General features: G+C 39.5%; 1 protein-coding gene across 1 annotated transcript; it reads right to left on the bottom strand.

Moving 5' to 3' along the window:
- Positions 1-3,299: 3,299 nt before the first annotated feature.
- On the bottom strand, positions 3,300-16,046 carry KLF18 (KLF transcription factor 18). The gene is made up of 4 exons (XM_077136815.1): positions 15,884-16,046; positions 15,142-15,717; positions 4,153-5,995; positions 3,300-3,588 (listed from the first exon to the last, which is right to left on the bottom strand). Exons 3-4 carry the CDS (start codon positions 5,939-5,941, stop codon positions 3,413-3,415), a joined length of 1,965 nt encoding a protein of 654 aa, XP_076992930.1. The 5' UTR covers positions 5,942-5,995; positions 15,142-15,717; positions 15,884-16,046; the 3' UTR covers positions 3,300-3,412.
- Between the last annotated feature and the right edge of the window lie 5,393 nt (positions 16,047-21,439).

Genomic DNA, 21,439 nt, shown 5'->3' with positions numbered 1-21,439 from the left:
CCTGAACTTCATCAGCCTTCTTGAACCAAGGTATCTTTCCCTGGATGCCTTTGATTGGACATATCTATAAACTTGTTGTAACTGGGGCATTTTCTTGGCCTTAGGACTGTAAACTAGTAACTCATTAAATTCCCCTTTTTAAAAGCCATTCCATTTCTGGTATATTGCATTCTGGCAGCAACAAACTAGAACAGATACCTTGGTTCAAGAAGGCCGAAGACGTTCAGCATTTCTCTCTCAGCTGGAAGGGAATATGGCGAACATGGCGGCATCTGCTGGCTTTCTCATGGCTCTATAAAAGGGACTTTCGGCAAAATGTTTCCTCTTTTAAAGGATTAATGGGTGGAGTCACAACTTCATGGAAGCTATCTGATCAAAAGTTACCACTCACAACTGGGTGGGTCACATCTCCATGGGAACAATCAAAAAGCTTCCAGCCAGCAATACTGAATGAGGATTAAAGGACATAGCTTTTCTGCGGTCCCTCATAGATTTAAACTGGCACAGCAGATAATCGGCAAAATTGTCTAGTGGCTTTGGCTAGAAAGCAGATTTAGAAAACCATGAATTTGGATATATAGCACAAGAGATTTCCAAGTTAAATTTGGAAAGTACAGCCTGGTTTCTTCTTGCAGCTTATAGTGAAATGTAACAGGAAAGAGATAAACTGAGAAGTGAACTCTTAGATACAGAGTAGAAATTGATGTTCTGGAAAATTCTGAGCTTCCAGGGACACCTCAGAGAATGGTGCCCCACGTGAGGATTTGGCCAAATGTGTAACCAGATCAGCCATTTCAGCAAGGATTTTGGACACTCCTGTTCTCTGATGGGCATAATCTTGCTTACTACATAGAAAGCCAACGAGAGTGCTGTGGGACCTGTATAAACAGAATCGCTGCCAATCTAAACTAAAAGACTCAGAAAAGGGACAATGTGAAGGTAAAATAACTTCAGAGGCAGAATTATGAAAGCCAAAGCTAAAGTCAAGAAACCTCAGGCTAGGAGAATGGACCCACCCAAGGGTGAGTTTGCCCAGAGGCAGAGGATGGCCCTTCTACTTCGTTGCAGTGGAAGAGTTGCTCTGCCTCAGACCTTGGAGAGGGTGCAGTACATTCCTTGGGGATTCGGGGCAGCCACACGGAGAGATTGAGGGTGTGCCCCGAGGATGGCAGAGAGCTCGGGTACAGCCATGTTGCTTGGTGAGGGTGGAGCTGAGAAAAAGGTGGTCTCCCCTATGTTCCCCAAGGTTACATTCAGAGAGAAGTGGGCTGCTGCATGGGCCTTTGGAAAGGGTGGGACTGCTGCTTTCTAAAGCCTGGAAGATAAATGACTCTCAGACTTTGAAATCTAATGGAGTTTGCCCTGCAGGTTTTCAAAACTGCTTCGGTCCTGTGACCCCTGTGTTCCTTCCAATTTCTGCCTATGTTACTGGGACTATGTATTCTATGACTGTCTCTCTTTTATATATTGGCAGCAAATAATTTGTTCTGAGTTTTACAGGTCCAGAGCCAGAGAAGAATTTGCCTTATGACAGACCATGTCTGTAACTAACTTTGAGACTTTGTACTGGTATTTGTATTATTATTGAAATGGTTTAAGAATTTCTGATGGAATGAATGTATTTTGTATATGGGAAAACATGTCTTTTTTAGGGTCCAGAATGTTGACTGTGCTGGCTTAAAAGGATTATGTCACATCTCCATGGAGATATGACACATCCAATTGTGGGTATTAACCTTGGATTAGAGGGAGATGGACTTCATTCATTCCAGGTGGGTCTTGATTAGTTTACTGGAATCCTTTAAAAGAAGAAACATTTTGGAGAGACCCTTTTTAGAGCCACGAGAACCACGAGAGCCCACACAGCTGGAGATCTTTGGAAAATGTCCCTGGAGGTGCTTCATGAAACAAGAGGCCTGGAGAGAAAGCTAGCAGATGTTGCCATGTTCGCCATTTGTCTTTCAGTTGAGAAAGAAACCCTGAACTTTACTGGCCTTTTTTATGTGAAGGTAACCTCTTTTTGGTCCCTTAATATGGACATATTTATAGAATTGCTTTAATTGGGACATTTTCATGGCCTTAGAACAGTAAACTAGCAACTTAATAAATTCCTGTTTTTAAAAGCAAAAAAAAAAAAAAGGCTCAATTTGATACTGGTGGTATGTGATGTTGTGACTGTCACAGAGGCTACTGTCCAAGCTGAGAAACTCAATATGAAGCAGTTGATATTACAAATGTCCTTTTCAGCATCTCTCTCCACTGGGATGATCAGCATCAATTTGTCTTTATGTGGAATGGGTTGAAATACACCTTTCATGTCCTTTCACAAAGTCTATCTACATTTTCTGGCTATCTACCATGAATGGGTAAATTGTAATCTAGGAAAAATCCCAATCCCAGAGGGAGTACTAGTCTTCCACTACAATGATGACATACTCCTCGTGGGTCAAGATACAAGGACCTAATACTTGGGCAAAAACTCTAGGCATAACCTGTGAATGGGGTGTCTCATCCCAGAGAAGATAATTACAAAGCTTCTGGCCCTCTCTCCTACAACTAATAAAAAGGAAGACAAGTAATTGGTGGGTCCATATGGCTACTGGTGTTCTCACATGCACCATGTTGGAATCTTAATGGTACCCATCTACTGGGTTACCAGAAAGACCAGTACCTTTCAGTCATTACCCTCTAATGGACCACTCAGGTTGCCCTTCCCCTAGGCCCACATTTTGCCATTTTATCTACAGGTCTTAGCAACTTTTCATCTTGCTGATTAAAATCTTTGGCACAATGACACCACTATGAATTTGCATACAGCTTCAGGCCAAAATCCTATGTGTGACCTTAACATGAACATAGGCAATTACCAGGCTTTGCCTGACAAGCCTCCCCCAAGCTATTTTACACTGGAAGTGATTGACTGAGTCCCCCACCCCTTCACCACATAAGGTTGGAGCTTCAAAGGAACATGAGCTCAAATAAAGAAAATAAAGAATGTCACATTCTTTGCACATCTTAGCTATGTATAAATATCAATTGTGCATATATTCTATATATGCACACACATTATACATAGATAAATTTACATATACACACAGAGATATATGCTTAGAGTATCCATAGCACACTGACAAAAGCAATTACCTCTGGGAGGGGAGTAAATGAAGAGTCAGTTGCTTCTGATTCTATTAAGTTGTTTATCATCCAAGCTTGTTATATCCAAATGCATACATGTATTTCTTGTGTGTTTTAGAAAAAACAGATGAAAAATTTAAAGCTTACAAAAAATTTTGAGCACCTACTATATATTGGCATATACAAAAACTTAAAAAGGAGAACCTTTGTAAAACCTATATAAATAAGCTGTACTTATTTCCTCATGGGTTGATGGGTTCATAATGCTCAGTGACAATTATCTGTGGACTCTTTGATGCTGCTTTAGGTGATCAGATCGTGCAAAACTTTTGTCACATTTAGTACAAGGGTAAGGTCGCTCCCCACTGTGTCTTCTCTTGTGTCTGCTGAGCTCATCTGAGCGGGAGAATCTCCACATGCATCCTTCTACATTGCATGAGTAGGGCTTCTCACCTGGATCAGAGAAAGGGAGAGAGAGATCTGTCATGCTTCAGCGTAGGGTGGAGTAGGAAGGTAGTAAGGACTGAGAGCCATAAGGGAAGAGTCTGGAGGGGGTAAGTGAAAGAGGAAGAGAGGGACTGCAGGAGTTGAAGGCAAGAGAGAAAAAATGTGAAGGTAGGAAAGACAGGGGAAAAAAAAGAGGAGAGGCAGGAGTCTGCAGAAAAATCAGCAGAGTAAGGAATGTGGGGAAAGGAGGATCTGAGGTTTGTCTGGCCTGAGGGGAGATCAATTATATGACAGCCCCAGTGGAGTAGGAGTCAAGAACATACATAAGGGGACAGACAAATCCCTTTACTTATTCCCAGAATTGTCAAAACCATATGAAGTTGTACTAAGGTGGTTCTGTCCCAGGACTATGGTGCCTTATCCACCCTTTCAAACCTGCCAATATCTCCAGGGTTTTCTAAGGTTCTGGGATTGGGGAAAGTAGCAACAGTCTCAAATTGTAAAGGCACAGATCTGCAGATGCTGAGCTCCAGGAACTCCAGTTACCCATGTTACTGTATTCTCACTCACCAGTGTGCACACGTATATGGATTCGGAGGTAGGAAGGCTTTGAAAAAGATTTCCCACAGTCCTGGTATCTGCAAATGTAGGTCTTCAAAGTGTCAGGATTCTCCTGGAAATGACATCTTGAACATCTATAGGCCTGGGGGTTCTGCTGCACTTCTGGGGCCCCTTGGATCAAATGTGAGTCTGAAAGGTATAGGAATCCCGGGTATGAAAATGGTGAGGATAGATGAGAAATCATATGGTCCCCATAGAGGGTTTGGTTATCAGTGACGGTTGTCATGTGGTTTCCATAAAGGGTCTGGCCACCACTGGACATTGCCATATGGCCTCCATAGAGGCTGTGATAACCATGGCTGGTCTCCATCTGGTTCCCATAGATGATCTGGTCATCTCTAGAGGTCATCATCTGGCCCCCTTTGAGAGTTGTCATCTGGCTTCCATAGAAGGTCTGGTCACCACTGGACATTGTCATCTGGCCTCTACAGAAGTTCTGGTAACCACTGGGGGTCTTCATCTGGTTCCCATCGACGATCTGGTCATCACTAGAGGTCATCATCTGGCCCCCTTTGAGAGTTGTCATCTGGCTTCCATAGAAGGTCTGGTCACCACTGGACATTGTCATCTGGCCTCTATAGAAGTTCTGGTAACCACTGGGGGTCTTCATCTGGTTCCCACAGATGATCTGGTCATCACTAGAGGTCATCATCTGGCCCCCTTTGAGAGTTGTCATCTGGCTTCCATGGAGGGTCTGGTCACCACTGGACATTGCCATATGGCCTCCACAGAAGTTCTGGTAACCACTGGGGCTCTTCATCTGGTTCCCATAGATGATCTGGTCATCACTAGAGGTCATCATCTGGCCCCCTTTGAGAGTTGTCATCTGGCTTCCATAAAGGGTCTGGTCACTGCTGGACATTGTCATCTGGCCTCCACAGAAGTTCTGGTAACCACTGGGTGTCTTCATCTGGTTCCCACAGACGATCTGGTCATCACTAGAGGTCATCATCTGGCCCCCTTTGAGAGTTGTCATCTGGCTTCCATGGAGGGTCTGGTCACCACTGGACATTGTCATCTGGCCTCTATAGAAGTTCTGGTAACCACTGGGGGTCTTCATCTGGTTCCCATAGACAATCTGGTCATCACTAGAGGTCATCATCTGGCCCCCTTTGAAAGTCATCATCTGGCTTCCATAAAGGGTCTGGTCATCACTGGAGGTTGTCATCTGGTCTCCTTTGAGAGTTGTCATCTGGCCTCCAAAGAGGCTCTGGGCATCACTGAGGGTCTTCAAATGGCTCCCACATAGGTTTGTCATCTGGCCTTCATTGAGGGTTTGGTCATTGTTGAGGTTCATCACCTGGACATCTTCATTGAAGACTGTCATCTTGCTCGCAGAAAAGGTTGTCTCCTGGTCACTGATGAATGATACCATTGTAGTATTTGTCATCTGAGAGCTTGACATTGGTTTCATTTGATCAAGTAAATGTTGATCCATGGGACAAGTCCCACTTAGACCTCCAAGGGAGGTATCAAGAACTTTATCAGAGGGCATTGCTGAGTTTTGGGTAAGGACTGTCCCAGGGATTTCAGAACATATGGAAGTCATCATTGTGGGCTTCAAGGAAGGCATCACCTGATTCTGGGTTGACTCATGTTGGATGCCCTCACCATGGGCAGTCAGAGGTATATAGTGATGTGGCTCTGGTGCATCTAGGGGTTTTGCCTGTTTCTCATGTGATTTAGATAGATCCCTGAGAACCTCAATTTCCCCAACTGTCTGGAGAAAGGCATCCATGGATATCTCTTTGCTGTTGTCTGATGACTGCACTGGATCTTCAGCTGTGAGATACTGCAAAAAATTGAGTCAAGAGTTCATATCAATTCAAGTCCAAATCCCACACACTCTTTTTTCCCCATCCCTGATGACCTCCCTGACTCTGGAATTGACTCCATCCAGTGTTACAAACACAGCCAGAATAACATTTATAAGATGAAAAATGCTACTATGCTACAGATGAACATATGGTCCCCTGCAAAGATCTCTCCCCAGAGACTTTTCCAAAGATAATCTGCCTTCCTTACATACTGTATTCTTAAAGATTCAGTTAAATGAACTCAATCATATTGTCTTTTTTTTATATTAATCCCATTTTAAAGAGGAGTTAAGAGAGGTCCAGGGAGATGGAGTGACTTGGCCCAAGTGGGAGACTGTTAACTTAACTGGATATATTTGGCTCTGGGTCTCACAGATCGGCATTCACTGTAGACATTTCCCACCAAAGACCTCCCTGGATGCCCCTGGGAATTTTACTTTCCCGAGGACCATTCTGGAAAGCATCAGTTCCCAGGAATCATTCCAAGAAACAGTTTATGGAGGCAGAGGCCTCACTGCATACATGGTCAAGGTTTATGCTCTTCCAAAGTAGCAAATACAGGTTTCCTATAAATCTAATGACAAGTCTATCACTTGCTCCCCAAAGCTACCATCTGGAAGGCCTCACATTCTTTTAAATACAGTGTACCTCTTCACAGCTCTTGTCCTACTCAGGCCAGACCAGTCTACTCAGTTTTGCCATGTCCCTATCCTGTCCCATGCACAACCTGCCTCACACAGGCAAGCTATCTCCTGTGTTATCCAATATGTTGTCTTTCACTATCCCTACCAAACTGTAGTCTCTCCTGCCCTGTACTAATTCTCACTGCAGAGAAACAGCAGTGATAATTCATCCATTATCAAAATCTATGACAAGATTACCATTATATGGGAGACTGAGTGTACCCTAAAGTGTTCCCCTCCCACACCAAACTAATAGAAATGATTAGATTATTTACACAATGTCTCCACATTAATACAATTATTTTTTACTATTCTCTCTGTGCCAGGAAGCATTTTTTACAGATTAGCCCACTCATCCCCACCATAGTCCTATGAGGTGGATTTTATGATTGTCATAATATAATTTGGAAACTGGGGCTCAAAATGGTTAATCAAGGTCACACAGTGATTCAAAGATCTTAGATTTGAACTCAAATGGCTTGAAATTTCAAAAGATTGGACTCATTCAAAGTATCTTCTGTGAATCCAATGGGATAAATCCAGAAAACAACAGAGGGAGAATTGGAAAATTCACAAATATGTAGAATTCAGCAATTTAATGTACATTCACTTTTAGAAATGTAAAATGGAATTTTTCAAGCATTAGAAGGAGACTCTCTAAAAAAAATAGAGAAAACAGACAGCCACAATATAATTAGGGGCCAGTGTCACTCAGAGGTATGGGCTGATGCCATCTCCATAAAGCCAATGCCACTGTGGAGACAGTTCTGGTCTCCTAGGAATTGTATGAAATGATGACTTCATTAAAACTCAGGCTCTAGAAATGGAAAAAATGAGGGACAAAGCAGGCATAAGATCCACAAAAAGCAAAAGCAGAAGTTTTGCATTATCAGTAGTTACTTTAAATGTAAGCAGATCCAGAAAAAAGGTAGAGAATGGCAGAATGGATTAAAAAAACATGACCCAACTCTTGCTATTTACAAGAGACTTACCTTAAACTCAAAAGACACAGTAGCCTGAAAGTAAAAGGATAGAAAAATATTGCATGCAGTCACCAAAAGAGAGTGGAGGTGGCTATGCTAATATCAGATAAAATAGATTTAAGTAAAAAACACGTTAAAAGGGACAAAGGAGGGCACTATCCATATATAAAAGAGTATATTCATCATGAAGATAAAACAATTTTAAATATACATTCACCTAACAACGAGAGCCCCAAAATATATGAAGCAAATACTGACCAATTTGAAGAGAAAGAAATGACTCTACATTATAGTAGGAGAATTCAATACACCACTTTCATTAATCTAAACAGAAGAGGACTTGAACAATACTTATATACTCTACACCAATTAGATTTAAAACATAGAATTAGACTTAGAACACCCCATCCAACAGAAGTAGAATACGCATTATTCTCAAGTGCAAATGGATCATTCTCTAGGATAGATCATACATTAGGTCACAAAACAAGTCTCAATAAATTGAAAAAGAATGAACTCATATAAACTATTTTCCCTGACCACAATGGAATGAAGCTAGAAATAAAAAATATAGGGAAAACCTGAAAATTCACAAATATGTGGAATTTAAACAATATATTCAAACAACCAAATAATAAATCACAAGGGAAATTAGGAAATATCTTGGGGCAAATGAAAATAAAAACACAGCATGCTAAAACTTGGGATGCAGCAAAAGCAGTGTTCAGAGGGAAATTTATTAGCTATAAATGTTTATATTGAAAAATAAGAAAGATCTCAAATCAGTAGCCTCATCTCATACTTGCAGGAATGAGAAAAAGAAGACCAACTTAAACCTAAAGTTATACTTGACATTGTACTGGAGATGCTAGCCAGAGCCATTAGGAAAGAAAAAGAAATAAAAAGTATCAAAATTGTAAAGAAAGAAGTAGGACTACCCCATTCACAGATGAAATGATCCTATGTATAGAAAATGTCAAAGATCTATAAGAAAGCTATTAGAACTAGTAAATAAATTCAGCAAAGGGGTTGGGTACAAGATAACACAAAATTCAGTGGTGTTTCTATATACCAGGAATGAACAATATGAAAAAGAAATCAGGAAAACAATTCCATTTACAACAACAATTAAAAGAATCAAATATTCGGGAATATACTTAACCAATGAAGTAGAGGAGTTGCACATGGATTTCAACATATCATTACTGAAAGAGATTAAAGATCACAGACATATAGACCAATGAAATGGAATTGAGAGTTCAGAAATAAACCTACACATCTATGGCCAATTGATTCTTGTTGTAAATTGATACCATTTTATTATCAAATTAGTCCATACTCTATATTGAAAATTTGGAAAATATAGAGAAGCATTTAAAATACACATAAAAAACATACATAATCCTATCAGAAAGTGATATGCATGAAATCTGGCTCATTTTTTTTCCAGGCTTTTTACCACATATTTATACATAATATTTTTCCAAGTGTAGAATCAGACAGTAGTGCGTCTTGTTTCTTTTTTGTTTATTGTGAAAAATAACATATATTCAAAAAACAATATATTTCAAAGCACACTGAAATAATATAGAACAGATTTCTGAGTTTGGTCTGGGTTACAGTTCCACAATTTTAGATTTTTCCTTCTAGATGCTCCAAGACACTGGAGACTAAAAGAATTATCGATATGATTCAGCAGCCATACTCACTTGTTAAATCCTATCTTCTCTGTTATAACTTCTCCATCTCATTTGAGCATTCTCTCAATCTTTAGGGGTATTTGATCTACGCCCATTCTAACTTTTTCATGTTGGAAAGGGCTGACATTAATATGGGATGGGGGATGGAATTAGTTGATGTTCTGGAGAGACTGGCCCCTCTGGGTTTCAGAACTTATCTGGCCTAGGCACCCATCACTTGTGGTGGGTTTCTGGAAAGTAATCATAGTGCATGAAACTTTTGTAGACTCTCAGAAGGGTGTTCTTTAGGGTTGGCAGGAATGGTTTTGGTTGGGGGTTGGCAAATCATGATAAATAGCAATATCTAGCTGAATCTTGCATAAGAGTAGCCTCCAGAATAGCCTCTTGACTCTATTTGAAGAGTTAGCCACTGATACCTTATTTTTCCCAATTCTTTTCCCACTTTTGGACAAGAAGGTATTGTTGACACCACAGCCAAGGCCAGGGTCATCTAGAGAGTCATGTTCCACGTTGCCAGTGAGACTTTCACTCCTGGATGTCATGTCCCACGTAGGGGGGGAGGGAAATGATTTTACTTGGAGAGTTGTGCTAGCCAATTGATTTTTATTTTATTTTATTTTTTGCCAATTGATTTTTTACAAAGGTGCCAGGTTCACTCAATAAGGATTAGTCCTTTCAATGAATGGAAACTATATCCACAGGGAAAAGAATGAAAGTGGACTCAGTTACTTCATACCCCATACAAAAATTAATTTTAAATTGACCAATGACCTAAATATAAGACCCAACATTATAAAACTCTTAGGAAAAAAAATAGGGACATATCTTCAGAACCTTGTATTAAGTAATGGGATTTTTAGCGTTTACACCAAAAGTATGAACAAAAAAGAAAAAAGATAACTGAACTTCACTAAAATTGAAAATGTTCATGTGTCAAAATGATATTATCAAGAAAGTGAAAATACAACCTACAGAATAGGAGGAAATATTTGGAAATCATATATATGAGAAAGTTTTGATATTTAGACTATACAAAGAACTCCTACAACTCAACAACAAAAAGACAAACCACCCAATTAAAAATATTTAAAGGACTTGAGTAGACATTTTTGTAAAGACATAAAAATGACCACAAGCACATGAAGAGATGTTCGATAGTCATTAGGGAAATGCAAATCAAACCACAAGATACCACCTTACATCTACTAGCATGGCTAGTATCCAAAAAACAAACAAAAGAAAACCAAAACACAAAATAAGACAGAAATAAAAGTGGTGGTAAGTATATAAGATTCCACAAGGGTTCCATGCACTAGAGCAAACTTTCCAGAAACCGACAACCCCCAGATGGGTCCCTGGTCCAGATAAGTCCTGAAACCTAGCCCAGCCTCTCCAGGACATCAGATAGTTCCATCTCCCTACCCCATATTAGTGACAGACCCTTCCAATATGAAAAATTTAGAATTGCCATGACCCAAATACCCCTAAAGAGAGGGACAGAAAGATCAAAGGTGATGGTAGAGTTATACAGAGAAAATACGATTTAACAAATGAATATGAATGCTGAATCATTAAATCGATATCTCTTTTAGTCTCCAGTATTTTAGAGCAGCTAGAAATAAAACCTAAAATTGTGAAATTGTAACCCATGTCAAACTCTGAAATATGTTCTACAACTAATTGTGGTGTGTGATTTGAAATGTATAACTTTTTGTATGTATGTTATTTTTCACAAAAAAAAAGGAAAAAAAGTAGATTGTGATGATAAAAAAAATATTTAAGCCCTCTAGCCTCCTATATTCTGGAGCAGCTAGAAAGAAAAATGTGAGATTATATGTTAGCCCATGACAAACTCTGGGATCTGTTCTGTAACTACTTGTTTGAAGAGTGCTTTGAAAATTATTGCCTTTTTATTTCTTTGTTTTGTATATATGTTATATTAAACAATAAAAAATTTAAAAGAAAAAGTGGTGGTAAAGATGTGGAGAAATAGAAACCCTAAAGCATTATTGGTGGGAATGTAAGATGGTACAGCTACTATGAAAACAGTGGCCCTTACTCAAAATTAAACATAGAACTACCATATAACCCAGCACTCCCTCTTCTAGGTATAGAAACAAAAGAATTGAAAGCAGGGATTCAAACAAATACCTGTACACAAATGCTCACAGCAGCAATATTCACAGTAGCCAAAAGGTAGAAGCAACCCAAATGTTCAGCAACAGATGAAGGAACAAACAAAATGTGGTACATATATATAACGGAATATTATTCTGCCATTAAAAAGAATGAAGTTCTGATACACGCTACAAAATTGAAATCATCATTTGAGTGATATAGTCAGGCACAAAGGAGCACGTATTATATGATTCTATTTATACGAAGTAACTAGAATACATAAATTTATAGACAGAAAATAGATCATAGGTTGATGGATTGTTGACTTTGGACATTATACATGATGCCCAATGGATGGAGGTGGTTGAAGGATACACCGACTGAGAAGAAAATGGCGAACTGTGGTGTATACATATGATGGAATATTGTGTAGCTAGAGAAAGGAAAGAAGTAGTGAGGCATGCAACATTGTTGGATAGAAACAAAAGAACAGATATTTTATGGTCTCTCTTAGAAAACACTTTTAAGAAATTGGGGCCTTGATTGTAAGCTCTTATAGCAGTCACATTTAGTCTGGAGCTGTAACTGTTATTTCTAGATTGTGAGAGGCTGCACTATATATGTATAACCTGGTATTTTGCTGGAACTTTGGGTACCTGTGTGATACCTAAAACTTAGTGTACGAGCTCTGCAGGTCTGAAAGTCAGCATTGCCACATACAGCAACTGTTAAAGAAACTGAAAAGAGATCAGGCTTCAAATAGAGATGAGAACATCAGATTTACCTTAGTCAGGACTAAGGTAAATCAGAACACAGCGATAAGGAGGACATTGTATTTTAGAACTTCACCTACCCAGTGAGACCAAGGAAGAGAAGTTTATTTCATCTGAAACCTAAATTTTCTGTAGCACATAATCTTACTCAACCTGTCTGGACAAATCATCAACCCAAACACATAGAGCCCAGCATAGGAAGGAGGCTTGTAATTCTGTATAGCTTAATGTAATGCTTGGATATATCCCAGAGTAAGTTGAGCAGATAATTAAAAAGTATTGGCAAAGTTCCTTGAGGGATAGGATTAAAACTATGGAGCTATTAAACTTTACCACTGGGGAAACCCTTGATACCATCTCAAATATTAGGGACTCCCAAGTCAATAGGCCAAGTCCTTGATCTTGAGGCTTCCTCTTGTGAAGCTTATTTATATAGTGGAGAAGCTAAGCCTACTTATAGTTATACCTAAGTGTTACTTCCAGAGGACCTCTTTTGTTCCTCAGATGTGGTCTCACTCTCTCTGAGACCAACTCTGCAAGTAAAGTCATTACCTTCCCCCCTACCTGGGACATGACATACGGGGCTGAAAGTCTCCCCGGCAACATGGAATATGAATCCCAGGGATGAGCCTGGCCCTGGCACCATGGGATCAACAATGCCTTTCTGACCAAAAGGGGAAAAAGAATTGGGGAAAATAAGGTATCAGTGGCTGAGAGAGACTCAAACTCTACCTGAGTCAAGAAGCTATTCTAAAGGCTACCCTTACACAAGATTCAGCTAGATATTGCTATTTACCATGGTTTGCCAAACCTCAACATTATTCTTGCTAACCCTAAAGAACACCTAGGGCTCTATCTGAGATTCTACAAAAGTTTCATGCACTATGATTACTTTCTAGAAACCTACAACCTTCGAATGAGTTCCTATGCCAGATAAGCCTTGAAACCCAGAGAGGCCAGTCTCTCCAGAACATCAACTAGTTCCATCCCCCTATCCCATATTAATAACAGCCCTTTCCAACATGAAAAAGTTAGAATAGGCATAGCTCAAATACCCCTAAAGATTGGGAGAAAAATTAAAGGAGAAGGAGAAGTTATTACAGAAAAGATAGGATTTAACAAATAAGTATGACTATTATATTGATTTTTTTTTTTTTAGTCTCCAGTGTCTTGGAGCAGCAAGAAGGAAAAACCTACAATTATGGAACTGTAACCCATAACAAACTTTAAAATCTGTTCTATAACTACTTGTTACAATGTACTTTGAAATTTATTGCTGTTTTGTATATTTGTAGAAATATTTCACAATTTAAAAATGTTTTAAAAAATTCCACAGGAGAAAACACCAAAAAAGACCTGCCCAGAATAACTGTACATCCAAGTAAAATGGCTAGAACTTTCAACTGCCTTTTTGTTTTGTTCATTCTTTTTAATGTTTTGCTTAATACAAAACAAGTCCTAATGCAAAACTGGCCTCACCAAAAGTTCTATTCTAGAGCAATAGTTTGTGGGGTGGGAAACTGCCACCTCAAAAAGAGGCTAGTATTTCCAGTCCATCAATCCTTCCTTTGCTTTACAGATGGGCTGTAATTAAAATCAGTAAACGTCTCAGTCAGATATATTTTGCTGTAAAAAGATGCTGAGTTATGTTATGTTCCTTATATCAGAACAACAGTATTATACCCCTATTAATGAATCACAACCACATTTTGTGAGATGCTATTTTGAAACTTTGACTGCATTGTCTATGGATGTTGCACCAATAAAAGGAATGCACAAACATTTAAAAAGAGAATGTTTGCCAAGTGGGTGAATAACAACATTAGAAATGAAAAATGCTAGTGATCATACAACATACAAAAGTTCTTTCAAATACTGGAATTCTAAATGAGTGGCCTGGTCCGGGGGCTGCCATTGAACATTGCCACCTCTTCTGAATTTCCTGTGATTCAGAAGCCCTCAAAATTCATTGCCTCTCAAAATTCATTGCCTCTGTTTCCCGTGTGAAATCACCTGAGACCCTGAGTTTTTGTTTGCTTGTTTTTTGTTTTCCACATTTCAACCGAGAATCCAGGTTTTGGCCTGCAGTGTGACAAGAGTGTCACTCCTGATGGGCACTGGCCAGGTCTGGATCGGTTTTGTATTATTTTTGCAACTGTCCAGTAAGTTTGAAATGATTTCAAAGTAAAAAATCTTTAAAACAAAGTTAGTCTCTAACCTCCTTTCCGATCATTTCACCGTTGTGAGAGTGTTTTAACTCCCGCCTGCCCCTCCCCTGCCCCACTGCTGGACTGGAAGCTTCACGCCACCAAAGACCTCGTGCTGAGTAGGCCCTGACCCTGCTGGGAGGAACCCGGAAAACAAGGACCCAATGAGACTTCTTTCCCCACCAGCCAGCCCGATTCTGCAATAGGTGTCTAATGCCTCAGGCCCTCAGAAAGCAAATGACCCCTCCCAAGTTTCACAGTTCTTAAGACAATCAATCCTACCCGCAGGCTGCGCCTCCCTCTCTAAATCCCAAGGTTTTAACTAAACCCACGCCCCTCTCCCTCCAGGGCCTGAAGTTCCCCAAATCCTCGCTTCCCTTGCACTGACATTCTCGGGCGTTCAGGACCAGGTCGCAGTCTGGGGACCCCGAGCAACTGGGCAGGCAGCAGATGACACCACCTGTCCTGCCACGTTTGCCCCGGGGAAGGTAGCCCTGGGGCAAGGGCAGACACGCAGAGGTGCTCAGTAAAGGTGCCCCTGAATAAATTCACGGTTTTGGTGCCCCTGCGCCCTCCACCCCGACTAGTGGACCGCCTTGCTAAGATTCCCGACATCTCCCCCAAAGGGTTTGTGACCCTGTAGTCCATGACACTTACCTTTGCTCCGGCGTTTAAAGCAGATCCTGCAACTAGACGCGAGACCGCGACTGTAAAGCGCCGAGCAGAGCCTGCTCTGAGCAGTGGGCGCCAGCACTGGGCTAACACAGCTCCTGGCCCAGGCCCCGCAGTCGCATTTAAACGCCTTCGGCTGATCACGCCCTTCAGGGCGGAGCCCCGAGATAAAACCACGTGTTGACCTCACAGGCCAGGGAACGTGATTGCATTTCCTATAGGCGCTAACACAATGATTTTCGAGCATTCCTGCTGTGCGGTGAAGCAATGTACGTGGATTAACTCATTTCGTCTTCATCCTAGCACTGTGAAGTCATCATATGGTATGGAAACTGAGGCGCAAAGAGGTCGACGTCGCTGTGCTCGAGGTCACACAGCAACTCAGTCACAGATCCTGGGTTTGAGTGATTTTGCTCTGCAGGCTAAGTCCTTAAGCACATCATGGCCTCAATCTGCAGATCCAATCAGTTGCTCGATTCTGCAATTTCCACCTCTTTGACAATTGGAAATTTAACCACATTTACTTCTAGGGTGAAATCCTGGGCATTCGATAAGGTCGTCCTAAAAATGGAGTGATTTTTTTTTTTTTTAACTCTCTTTTGCCTTCTCTCCCTGTCCCCAGACTTCCAGAAGCCAGATATTGTTTCACCCCAGCAGGGCCTGGCACATCTGTGGAAAAGACTCAGGTTATAGAGGTCTAACGAGTGGTTTCTGACCCCCTTCTTACCAGCTCTAGGTGTCGGTTGGGTCTCCACTGTCTCTGGCCTTTCCATCCCCAACACGCCCTGGGGGCTTTAGCGATTCTTTGAACGACCAATCCCCGCCCCCACCAGCTCCTGATCTCTAAAATTTCTAAACCAAAGCCCCCTAGGCCTCTCACCTTGGCAACATCCCATTCCTGGCATCCCTCTGTTCCTTCTACACTTGCTCGTAGGTACACGGGGCCAGGGTGTGGCCCAGAGTGTGTGTTCGTGACTCCAAAGGGCGCTGCAGACGCGACCTATCCCGCCACGGTCTCCTCGGCAGCTGGGGGCGCTGCTTGCAGGTCACCTGGCAGTGCCGGTCCCGGCGCATACTCAGTGAGTGATTTTGAATAAATGAATGGGTTTTTATTCCTCTGCTCCCCAACCTCCATTTTGAGACCCTCTTGATAGCATTCCTGACCTCTCTATTCCGGGATTTCGGTTCCTCGATCCCCAAGGCCCCACCCATGACCCGGTCCTGCTGGCCCTTCTGCTTTTTGGGTTATATGGTACACTTATCTTATAAATTGAAAGAGCTAAATCTGCAGCTCCATGATGGCCAAAAATATATTAAGACACTTTTACATATTCAGCATGTTCCAAATGTCTTCCTGGGATTATTAAATTTATGATAAAAAGATTTTAGATGGTGACCTGAATATGACTTCATTTTTCAATTCAAATAAATACGTTAATACTCATTCATGACACCAGCTTACTTCTGAGGCTAACTCTAAGATAGACAGAAAAGTGGAAAGACAGGTGAATAGACAGACAGATAAGAAGAAAGGAAGATAAAGAGAGTACAGTGATTTACTAGGAGTTGGAGCCTTGGTGACATACAGCAGTATCTCTTCAGTATTTCTTACCTTCTTCTCAAAGCACTCTTCTCTAGGACAATATATTCTCAAGTTGCCCTTTCCTTTGCCCTTAAGGTTTTACAATAGAATATCAGGATGGGTGAGAGATATGCTTGTCTTTATAAATAAATAAATAAATAAATAAATAAATATATATATATATATATATATAGCTTTATTAAGGTATAAATGATATGCAATAAGCTACACATATTAAAACTGTACAGTTTGATACATTTTGATACTGTGAAACTATCACCACAAGCAAAATCGTGAACATATCCATCCCAAATCTTTTCTTGTGTTTTGCAATACCCCACACCTGCCCTGCCACTGTCCAGCAAATGCCGGCTGCTGAGGAGGCCTGCTTACCAGGCTCTCTGGATGCCTTACAGGCAAAGGGATCAGACATGTGGAAGGGGTGGATATGGGTTGAGAGGTGAAGCTAGAGGAGCTGTAGAAGCCCCATGGGCTCCTGGCTCGGAGACCCCTGCTTCTGCTCTGGTCTCCCCGGAAGCCAGCCCTCCCTGTGGCATCCCCCTCTCCAGTTGCATTGTCCTACTGCCTCACTCAGAAGCTACTGCTATGATGGGACATATTTATATTCCAGACTGTTTCCTCATTTCCATACATAGACGTGACAAGTACAGGGGTTTTCATGTGCTTTTAAATTTATATATATGGCATCATTAGCACGTATTCTGAAACTTGTCTTTTTTCACTGGATCTTATAGCTTGAAATCTATTCATGGGAATAGAGAGCTTGTGTACTCCTTTCAACTGTTGCTTTTTTCCTTGGTGAGACTAGAGAGATGGGCAGGGGCATTCAAGGGGATTCTGGGTCCTAAAGAAAGAGCCTGGCCTTTCTGATTCGGAAACAGGGCAAGTACAAAAGCAATTGATCCTCAAAGAATGATGTGGACACATCAGCAAGGGCAAAGGAAAGTCTGTTCCTTTGGAGGTTACCTTTGAATAAGGAAGACAATATCTTTGAATAAAGTAGGGCAGTCCATCTTCAGAGAGGGGCAGAAAATAAAGGCAATAAGCCTCTCGAATTCAGTATAGCTGACTTGAGGCTCTATTGATTTCTTCCAGAGAGTATTCCAGTGCTTCTCAAACTAGAGTGTATATGCATTGTCTGGAAATCTTGTGAAAGTGCAGATTCTAATTCAGTAAATCTGGGGTGGGGCCACACATTCTGCTTTTTTTTTTTTAATGTTTGGGTAAAAATATATTTCCCCCACTTGATGTCTTGGCACTGTTGATATATGCATAGATTACCTGTCCATTACTCTCCTACCTTAACAGACACCAAATTACCAAGCATGGTTGCTGAGTGATTACTCTCATACTTGAAAAAGTGATATGCTTCACATCAATACAATTATTTTAGTTTTCTTTAAAAAGACAAGTGTCTAACATGCAGCTTACATACATGACAATTCTGCATAAACACTGAAAGTAGATTACACAAGTTTTTAAACACACGTTGGTTATTTTCAAACAGCAAAATGACAATGATCTATAGCTACAGTTTAAGGCATATCAGCATATTTTAAAATTAAGAAATAGACAAAGTTCTAATGCTGTTCACAGCTTCGTTTTTAATGTGTTTTTAAAATTCCTTCATACCTACATACAGGCTAGACATAAGTCAAAATTTCCATTAAAGAGTCATCACATACATGTCCTATAAATGGAACTAGGACTTTTGGAAGCTGAGACTTGACAATTTCAGACGGTCGCAAATGCAAACAAAGGGGTCTGAATGGACAGTGTTGGTAGGACCACACACAGACAGTATGACATGGGTTGGTAGACAGCTGAAAAAGTTAACACAGCAGTTTGAATGTGAAAAACTTATGGATGTATCAAGAAAGTGAGGGAAACAAGTCTATCTGAGATGCACAAAATACAGAGAAGAAATGTTATTGCTGGTGAAATTACAACGTAGAGGAAGATAATAAGTAACATATGCCCAGTGTTAAATGATTTCCCCCATTGAGAAGCCTTTTCTGGACAAAACCTTGACACATTCATAGAGTCTAAGCTGGGAAAACAATCTCTGAACTGTCAATAAATTCCCAAAAGGCTTTTCTGTCACATCCAATAGCATATATAATTGCTATGGGTATCTAAACTCAAGTCCTGAAGAAACAAAAAGATGGTCATTATGGTTGAAAAAAAGGATAGGAGAGGCCAATCCAAGTGGTCTGGCACCAAAAAAAAAAAAAAAAAAAGGTGACCACTGCTAGCATTATGAGGGAGAGCCCATGAAACTAAGATCACCCCAAAATTAATCAGTGATGAAGACAGCCTTGCATGAATTTTTTTCCTTTTGTTTTCTCTAGTGGAAGGTAGTGGTTTCTTATTCTAGTTTTATCAACACTGTCAGGATCAAAGACTCTATACTATCCACTGATGCCCATGAACACAGACTAAGATGAGTAATTTCTGAATGTCTACACTGATAGGAAAGGGGAACATGAATTTATGTGCTTCTTGTGAAAAAGATATAAATGTAGTCATTTAAAATACATTTATAGTTGTCATCACCTCCGTACCCCACTTGAAAAGAATGAAAGAAAAGAAATCCATCCATCCCCTTTGTTTCTTCTACTTTTAAAAAAATCAGAAAGCTCTCAAAGATTTCTTACTACTGTACTTACATGCAGAGGCGAAAGCACATCCAACTAGACTGAGGGTATCATTTATTCCGTGCACAGCCAAGGACGACTGTGAAAAAAAGGCATAGATACAGGAAGAAAAGAGAAGAGCAGCAATAACAAACTAAATAGGGTTGGGGAGGAGTGATAGAAAAAAACTCAGAAGCAATACATTAGGGGGGAAAATGCTCTCTATCTTTCTTTTGACTTTTTATTCCCTGACTCTTTATATGTTTTATTTTATTTTGAAAATATTAATGCAAAAGAAAAACAATCAATAATCTTGGAATCAAAAAGTCGTTGGATGCCTTTCACTGGTAGGCTCATTTTAATAAGGTTTTAGTGATGCAGACGAATTAAAAACACTCTGCATTTTTAATCCATTCCCAGGTAATGCTGATTCTGGTTGTCTGGGAACTACATTTTGAGAAGCAAGGGGCTGGTCTTCAATTCAACTCAAAATAAATTTTAAATTTTTAAAATTTAAAAAAAGTTCCAGGTTGGGAGAAAATCAAAGTGATCACAATATTTGCAAGAGATTGGAGCCAAAAATAACATTGATTGATCAAAGAAATATAATAAACAGATAGAAGACATTAAATTTTAGTGGTCTAAATCTTATGGCGGCTCTCTATTGAAAAAAAAACGTGTCTTCCAAATAGAAAAACAATTAAACTGGACTAAAATGAGTTCTAAACCTATGGTTAAAAGATAAATATTGTACTCTAAAATTTTGAGCTTCACGAAATGACCATATAAACAACTAAGTCATTGGCAAAATTTTAAATAGTATTTTTCAAATAAAGTTTCTTTCCCTAAAGACTTTTTTGATAAGAAAAAGGAAAAACTGCTTTTCATTGTTGGCACTAGTGTCCCTGCTGAGTTGAACATAAAGAACGGATATACACGATGACATCACAGTTCAACAGTTCATCAGTTCAACAGTTAATAGTTAAAAGTGGGTTTAAAAACTCTTTTGTGCTAAGTCTTTCAACCGAGTTTAGAGAGTAAATTAATACAAGGAAATTAAAATTTAATCAAGGTAAAACCTTCCATAAATTAAGTTGTTTGGGGAATCATAGGATTGAAAGATGGCTATGATTTCTAGATTTTACTGCTACGAGAAATAAACATGCAAAGAGGTCTTTTTAATACATGCAAGAATTTGGATTTTGTTTAAATAAAAAGGCTAAATTAAATGGTACCACCTAAATTCGTTAATATTGTCTGAGTCCTAAGGTTTATTGTTTATGCTAATATTTAAGGATATCTAAATGTAAACAACAAACAATATTTAAGAATAATTAGATTTTAGCAAATGTAAACAAAGATAATTAAGTTGAATCGTAACTTAAATAATGTGTATCTTTATTAATTTTGAACTTGTAAATCTCTAGACAAAATTGATAGAATTATTCAACATGTACTACTTGGGTAAAGTTTTAAGTTCCCATATTTCTCTGTCAGATTTTTATTTTTAACAGTGATTGTATCATTCCTTAATGACAACTTGTTATTTAAATAGTTGACTGACTTTAGGATCTTGGACTAATACAATATTACTTGGAAGCCTTCAAAGAAATTAAATTTCAGAGAGGGAGTAGAAAATAAAATCCATAGCTGCCACACAAGCTTCAAGTAATCTTTTTTTAATGTAATTTTATTGAGCTATATTATATATTCACATACCATATAGTCATCCAAATTTTGCAGTCAGTGGTTCACAGTGTCATCAAATATCTGTGCATTCATCATCACAATCTTTTTTTTTAATATGGAGCATTGTTATTTATTTAGTAAGAAGAAAACAGCACTTACACAATCCACTTTTCAAACAACACTGCTACTGACATTATATATTAGCAGTTTAATTAAGATGTTTGTTGTTGATATTTAAAAGAAACGGACACATTTCTATTCAGAAGGATACTATTCAAGACAGACATGTCTATTGTTAGATCATACATACTAAAATGTATCACAGATACTACACATGAAAGTCCCAGCATCTTCA

Source organism: Tamandua tetradactyla, chromosome 2 (assembly GCF_023851605.1).
Source record: "Tamandua tetradactyla isolate mTamTet1 chromosome 2, mTamTet1.pri, whole genome shotgun sequence".
Taxonomy (NCBI): Eukaryota; Metazoa; Chordata; class Mammalia; order Pilosa; family Myrmecophagidae; genus Tamandua; species Tamandua tetradactyla.
The sequence above is the reverse complement of the archived record's forward strand: the minus strand, read 5'-3'. Positions and strand labels throughout refer to the sequence as shown.

What these genes read in the sequence shown, in the direction of transcription:
- KLF18 (XM_077136815.1), bottom strand. Translation starts at nt 5,941, where the DNA reads ATGGATGCCTTTCTCCAGACAGTTGGGGAAATTGAGGTTCTCAGGGAT. An exon ending in CCATATACGTGTGCACACTG is followed by an intron (nt 3,589 to 4,152) that starts GTGAGTGAGAAT and finishes TCTCTGATCCAG; the next exon opens with GTGAGAAGCCCTACTCATGC.